This window comes from Olea europaea, chromosome 1 (assembly GCF_002742605.1).
Source record: "Olea europaea var. sylvestris chromosome 1, O_europaea_v1, whole genome shotgun sequence".
Taxonomy (NCBI): domain Eukaryota; kingdom Viridiplantae; phylum Streptophyta; class Magnoliopsida; order Lamiales; family Oleaceae; genus Olea; species Olea europaea.
Window position 1 is genome coordinate 857,564 of NC_036237.1, and position 7,693 is coordinate 865,256.

Consider the following 7,693-nt stretch of genomic DNA (forward strand, 5'->3'; position numbering starts at 1 on the left):
TTTTTTTTTTTGTTTTATTTAAATAGGATGGTATATTGGTCATTTTATGTTAAAAATTGTTGAAAAGGACATTCAACGCAAAAAAAAAAGTGAAAGGTAAGGGAGAAAAATGCCAAAAAATGAAAGATAGTAACGTTTTTCACAATAAATTTGAAAGGTATTGACGTTTTGTGCCAATTACTCTTTTAGTATTCATGGTAAAATAGTTTTGAAAATGGAAATATAGAGGGGAAAAAAGGCAAAAAAACAAAAAAGAAGAAGAAAAGAAAAGAAAGTGTTATTTTTTTCTCCACCTCCACCATTGGCACTCACCTCAACACCTTTGTCCCCGACACCATCTGAAGCGGGGGAGGAAGGGGTGTGCTAGGCATTCCGAGAAAGCAATAAGAGAGGGTTCTTCTCTATTCATACATGACAATTTGGCTTGCAGATAAAATGATGTGTGAGAGTGAAAGAATATATGACATTATTAGCAGAATGAAAGGAATAATCGCCTAGACTAACTAGTGTGTCGACGTTTGGCGGTGGTAAGAGGTGAAGTGTAGTTTAAATAAAGAAAATGATGATTTCTCTTCTTTCTTAATACTAGTAAGATGCACGTGCAATACACGTGAAATGCTGTAATTGAGTATATAATAGCGTAAAAAAAGATATGATGATAATTAGTCGAATTTTGTTTTTGTTGTTACTTGATGAGTTTTAGAGTTGGGGATATCAATACTTTTCTTTATCGATAAATGTAAAATTTTATAGATAAAAACTTTAATAGAAGTATACTTGACAATGTAAATAGAGGTTCTTATAGACATTGATAAAGTTTGGACTAAAAAATAAGTATTTATATCATAAAAAAAAATTAAAAAGAATTTTAAACCAAACAAGAAATTATTTATAATATAAAGGAAAAAGAAATTTTAAAACAATTTTTGTAGGATGGAATATTATCTAGATGTAGTTGAGAAGGATAATTCTTAAGATTAAGATTCTCAATTTTAATTATTATCTTGATTTTTCCATTTTTGAAAAAGAAAAATTCATTTCAAACACTAAGGTAATAAGCGAATATAACATACACTAATCAAGATTTAATTATTAATAATTAAATTATTAATATTTTTCTATAATTATATATAAGATATATTCAATCTTTTTATCATATTGATGGAATAAAATGGCATCATTTTGCTATTTAAAGTAGGGAAACGATATCCTCTTGTACTGTAAATTCAATGAAAAATGACAAATAAATTTTTGATTAGAAAATCATTAAAATAGAGAAGAAAAAAATAAGAAGTCTTGGTTGTGTAGGGAAGTGGAGTAAAAAGCGTGGATAGTTGGATGAAAAATAGAAAAGACAGAGAGAAGAAAAAGAAATGAAAATGATGATTGCATGTGAAAGTCAATAAAGAAAAGAAAGAGAAATGAAAATGATGATTGCGTGTGAAAGTTAATAAAATAATATAACGTTCAATAAAAGAAAAAATGGCAAGTAGTAACTAGGCACGACTCCATAGAAACAGTACAACAATAAGTGACTCGTTTATTTTAATTAGAATACGGCCTTTTCTTTTCTTTTTTTAATTTTTATCCTTGTTGTTTTCTTTTGTTTTTTCTCTTGAATATTTTTTTATTTTCCTTTTTAAATTAAGAATAACAATTGCACTCTTTTCAATCTTAGGGAATGCTGGCCGAATTAATTGACCAAGTGTCCATTTGATTGTAAAGATGGAATGCGGATGTAAAGAAAATGAATTTTAGGAAATTGAATTGTCTAGAAATTATCAATTTATTGTGTTTGATTGGTATAATTTTTCACGTGAAAATTGTTGAAATAAAAGTATTTTTTGGTGTTTGTTTTGTTTTGTTTTATATGAAATTTATCAATTAAGGGGATAAAATTTACTAGTATTGGGGATATAATTTGTTTCTATTACAAAAAAATAAAAAAATAAAATTCAAGAAAATCATTTATCTTTTGGTGTTCGTTTGACTATGTTTTCCATAAAAATTGTCAATTAAAGAAAAATATTTTGTTACAATTAGGGGTAGAATTTGTTAATAAAATAAAATAAAATCGCTACAGATGCCTAGAATTCGAATTCTCACCAATATGGCGAGAATTCGAATTCCATGAAAATACGGAAAAATGCTCCTTCCTGAGAAAAAAAGAAAACTAATTCCTTGGGAAAAAAAGCTATCAAGTAGCCAAAAAGATGGAAAATGGAGAATTTGGTATAATCAAACAGGGTCTAATAGAAAAATGGATGGAGACGCATTTGGATGAAAGGTGCCTATTTTTCAAAGGTTGGGAGTCTCAATGTCCCAAAATAAAAATAAAAATAAAAAATGGTTTGGGATGGAAGTGTAAATGACCTTAAAGGCCGAGAAAGATTGCCGTAAGGAAAAAAATTCATATATAAGAGTTTAACTATAATTTATTTCAAAAATAAGAAAAAATAAGATTTAAATTTCAAAAATCAGATATTATTAAATTTTATTTAAAAAATAATTAATTGAAAAAATATTTTATTAATTAAATATATTAAAGTCACAAATGTATACAATTTGGTCTTAAATTATCGAATTAATTGATTACAAATTATTTTTAGGTCACAAATAAGAAAATTTTTAAGTCACAAATTATTTCTAGAACAATTTTTTTTTTATTTATAGATTACAAATTGTTTATCGGTTACAAATAGGCGTGGGCAAAAAATCCAAAAAATCGATGAAAACCGGTCAAATCAAATTAGCTCCGGTCAGTTTGGGTTGGTTTGAACCAAAAAATTGGCCTGGTTCAATTAATTTTAATCATTAAAAAAGTTGGTTAGGTTGATTTCGGTTTAAGCAACAAACCCATTAATTAACCGACCCAACCTGCAAATACATTTTTTTTCTATTTTAAAATTCATCTTTTTAAATGTAAAAAATAAAATAATAAGAACACAAATATAATTTTGTCTCAAATACTTTGTTTACTGTCTATATTTTTCTACCAAAACTCTAAATATCAAAAGAAAAGAAAGCAAGAAGAAGAAATGTTTGGTGTAAATTTAGAATTTAGATTGTAGCCTTGCTTTTCATTTTGGTGTAAATATATATATATATATATATATATATATATTTTTTCTTTTTCTTTTTAAATCCAATATGGGTTGATAAATTTTTTTTTATTCGCACAAATTTCAAACCAATTAGCCAAATCAAACCGACCCAAATCGATTTAGTTTGGATTGGTTCGGTTTCAACGACTGGATTAGGTTGGATTGGGTTAGAATTTATCCAATCCAATCAAGTCAATTTCTATTTTGAGTTGCTCTAAAAACCAACCCAACCTAATCTAACCCGAATCATGCCCAGGCCTTGTTACAGATCAAAATTTTTAGAGATTATAGTTTGTACATTTGTCACAAAATCAAAACTTCTATTGGTCACGATTCATTTATTGCTTACAAATTATTAAATTAATTGATCATAAGTAATTTCTCGATCACAACTTAATAAATTTTAAGTCACGATCATACTTTTTTGATCACATATTATTTATTGGTTACAAACACCCCATCCCATTCCCATTCCCATGCACCCAGGACCATGGCACCCTTATCGTTGCTACCACCACCAACAGCGCCACCACCTTCACTAGATCGTGCATAACCACCACCACACAACAAATTTCGACACCATCATCAATGCCTGATGGCGACATCACCAAACACCCCCGTACCAGAACATGAGTGATGTATGCACCACATGCGACCCCCACCAACAACACCACCACCACTACAAAACCATCGCACCACTTGTGACCACCGCCAGCACCATCACCTCATGCACCATCACCATCACCCGTCATGACCACGACCAACACAAACACAGCACAACAACCTAACACAAAAGCACCGCTGCCGCCATAAATGCAACCCCAACACAACATACACATCGCCATCAACATTGCCCAACATCATCGTCGCAGGAGCTTTTGTATGGATCATTAGATCATTGTTATCACGGAGAGCCGACACCACCTGTGGAATGAAGCTGTTGGAGAAGTGGAATGAAGCATCAACTAGAGCACCTATGGAATGAAGCTACTACAAGTAGCAGCAGTAGCACGCAGCAACAACACATTGCTGCATGCGAGGCGGAGCTACACCACTTCGGGCAGTAGTAGCGCCGCCTCGAGTAGAGGTACTCTGGCCACGATGGAGGCAATGGTTCCAACATTGGATGAGGGAATGAGTGAGAAGAGAAAAAGAGGAAGAGGGAAAGAAAGAATGTGAAGTGACTTTTAGGGTTTGTATGAGATTGAGTTGGGGGTAGGATGGAGGTGGGGTGAATTAATTTAATTTTATAATGTTATTATTAATATTTTAAAAGATAATTTATCATCTGAATTATGAACAAAAAACTTTGAATTCTTACTTTTGAATTAGAAGGTTAAAAATCATGTGTAATTTTTACTTGCTGTAATTTATCCTTACTTATTTCATTGTGTCACGTTTGGTCTCTCTTTTTTTCGTTCCTTAGTCACGACTTTGTGGGCTTATCAGGTCATGGCCCTAACATAACCCACAGGATAAAACTCAAATTTGCATCTTAAGTCCCCATAAATATACATCCTCAATTTATACACTCAAAGAGCACATTGCACACGATGCTTTCAAATCTAGCATCGTAGATTAAACGGTTTATTACAAGATTAATAAGAAGAGATATGTCATCTAAGATGGGTGAGAACATGCTTTTAACGATTTTACGATTTTGATTATTTATATTTAACTAGATAAATTTCATATTAATTCTTGAACGTCTATGTTCATTTTTTATTTTGACATGTGATCAATTTCTTTAAAAGATCTATCAAACTATGGAGTGAATGATTTGATCAATGAATATTCAATTCTTTCTTCAATGTGGTTGCATACAAAAAATAAAACATATAATCATTTTTACTTGTAAAAAATACCTTTAAAATATTTTACTTATTTATTTTTTTATTTTCTAAAAAGTTTTTAGGTAATTTATTCTGCAATACCTCCTTACATTTTTCAATTATCTTCCAACATTTCATTTGATGTGAAACCTCCTAAATCACGTAATTGTCGGATGAGGAGATTAATCCTAGATCTGTTGTTCTTCTTCCTCAATAAACGTTAAAATTTAGAATCAACAAAATAAAAATCAGAAAAGTTCAAATATTACAACAAAACTGCTTATACCGCACTAAATGGTAAATCAAATTCATTAGAACAATATTCACTAACATCCAATACCAAATAACAACAAAACTGAAAGTCTAGTTTTCACCATTCACTACCCATATCAGAATTTATTGTTCCAATGGTCATTGAACTTAGGCTCATGTTTTTGATTGGTCACTAAAATTTAAAATGTCGAGTTTTGATTATTGAACTTAGGCCATGTCTTCGATTGCTTATCAAAGTTTAAAATGTTGATGTTTGACCATTAAACTTTGAAAAATGTCGTATGTTACTCACTAGTATAACTGTTGAATTTTGAAAAATATCAAGTCTACAGTGAATAATGTATAATATTTTTCAAAATTCAATTGCCAAAGCTTGACATTTTAAATTTCAGTGAACAATCGAAAATATGGACTTGAGTTCAGTGATCAAAACCCGACATTTTAAACTTTAATGTCCAATAAAATCACAAAATAATTTCCATCACTCATCACCTATCTCCATCATTCACTAACCACTTGTATATAGTATCAATTTCTTTAATTTGATGCATTAAGTGAGTGTTTGGAATTGAAGAGACGGACAAACCATTTGAATTTTTATTCATTTTAGCCCTATTAACCATTTTTAAGGGGTAAACTAATGAATATAAACGATAGGGGTATTCCCCAAAATTTGATTAATTTAGAGAAATTTTATGTCGATAAAATGCTAACGAATGGGGTATATTTAATTGATACTTCTAAAGACTTATATAGACTTCTTTAAGTGGATGATTTTTGTGGATTTCATGAACTTTTAAATGACTTCTATGGATTTGTTAAAATAAATAAAAGGCTTCCCTAGACTTCCATAAACTTTGATTAAAGATTTTTAAAAACTTTTCATCTTGCAAATTAATTATATACTTGAAAAATTACAATATTTCTTACTACCTAACTAACATTTTCAAGAACCATGATACCCACAAAAATTTCTTGGGTAAAGTCACTAGTCATGACTTAGTGTCAAGGACTGCAACTTTACTTAACCCTTTGATACTATCGCAGTCGCAGTTTGCCCAACTTCGGCCGCACATTGTAAATATTATTTCAAATTTGAGTTGTAATTTTATTTTCATTGTAATAGTTATTTTAGTTGTAAAATAGTTCTGATATTGGTAAACGTTTAGTATGATTCCTCGTCTTTTAAACGTCTACTCCTGTCACTTAGGTTTTTATTCAGAATGCTATTATAGGGGGTATTAGTCATTCAAAAATCTTTCAAATTCACTGATGTCCGCCCCCTGCACCAGTAATTATAATTTTCTGCTTTCATCAATTGTAATGTTCAGTTTTCATCAATCAATGTTCAATTTACTTTCAATGTATTCAAATTCTCTATTGTAAGCTTTCTACAAAATTGTAATCAAATTTTCTTTTGTCTCGACGCAACCGAGAAAAGGCGGAAGGTAATCTAGCGGAGCAGACTACTGCCACACAGTGTCCCTTTCTGTGACAAGAAGAAAGACACCTCGTGAAAGTTGGTATCAGAGCCACGGCTCACGACCCTCGATAAGAAAGCTATGGATCCAATTACATCCCACACCACTGAAGTGGTAGAGCCTCAAAAGAAGGGTACTACTAACAGCGCGTGGATGCGCTTGATGAGACAACTACTAGGTTATGCTATGCTTTGGAAGGTCTCGAGGAAAAAGTTGAGATGGCCGAATTCGGGATTCGTGGATTACACATCCAACTGGATGAAAGCCAAAGGGCTTGCGCAGTAATGACTGAAGCTGCTGCAATCATTCCTGATCTACGGGATGAAATGGAAGCGTTGAGAGCTCAATTGCTGGTACTCCAACGTGCGGTGGGCAATGGGCAAGCTCCCATACCTGAGTCTGCTCCTAAACTCAGAATTCTTGAATCGTGTACCTACGGAGGGGCACATGATGCAAAAGAAGTCGAAAACTTCTTATTTGATATGTAGCAGTACTTTCTAGCAGCTTCGATCGAAGACGAAGCTAGAAAGGTAACCACAGCTACAATGTATCTGGGTAGAGATGCAAAACTATGGTGGTGAACCAAATATGCTGACATTCAGGCCCACAGGGTTTGAATAGATTCTTGGGATCTCCTTAATGAAGCGATCAGATCACAGTTTTTCCCGAAAAATGTCGAGTATCAGGCTCGACGAGCACTTCGAGACCTGAAACACACGAGCTCTATCAAGGAGTATGTGAAATCCTTCTCAGAGCATATGCTTTATATTCGAGATATGTCAAAAAAGGATAAGCTCTTCACCTTTATGGAAGGGTTGAAAACGTGGACACGCACGAAACTTCAAAAACAGAAGGTTACTAATTTGAGCACGGCCATGGGAGTCGCTGAATGCTTGAGCGACTACCAAACAGAATCTAGAAAAGATCGAACTTCGGGGAGTAGTCAAGCAATTGGAAGTGGTAACAGATCTTACAGACCCAGCTCAAACCCAAATGGGGGAGA

General features: G+C 32.3%; 1 protein-coding gene across 1 annotated transcript in view; it reads left to right on the top strand.

Annotated features, from left to right (window-relative positions):
• The window catches only part of LOC111400887 (beta-glucuronosyltransferase GlcAT14C-like), a 10,494-nt gene extending 6,757 nt beyond the window's left edge, over positions 1-3,737 (top strand). Inside the window, exons 5-6 of the mRNA XM_023028375.1 lie at positions 2,674-2,758; positions 3,591-3,737. Of these exons, the coding sequence (XP_022884143.1) occupies positions 2,674-2,758; positions 3,591-3,737 (232 nt within the window). The remainder of the gene's footprint in view (positions 1-2,673; positions 2,759-3,590) is intronic.
• Positions 3,738-7,693: the final 3,956 nt, after the last annotated feature.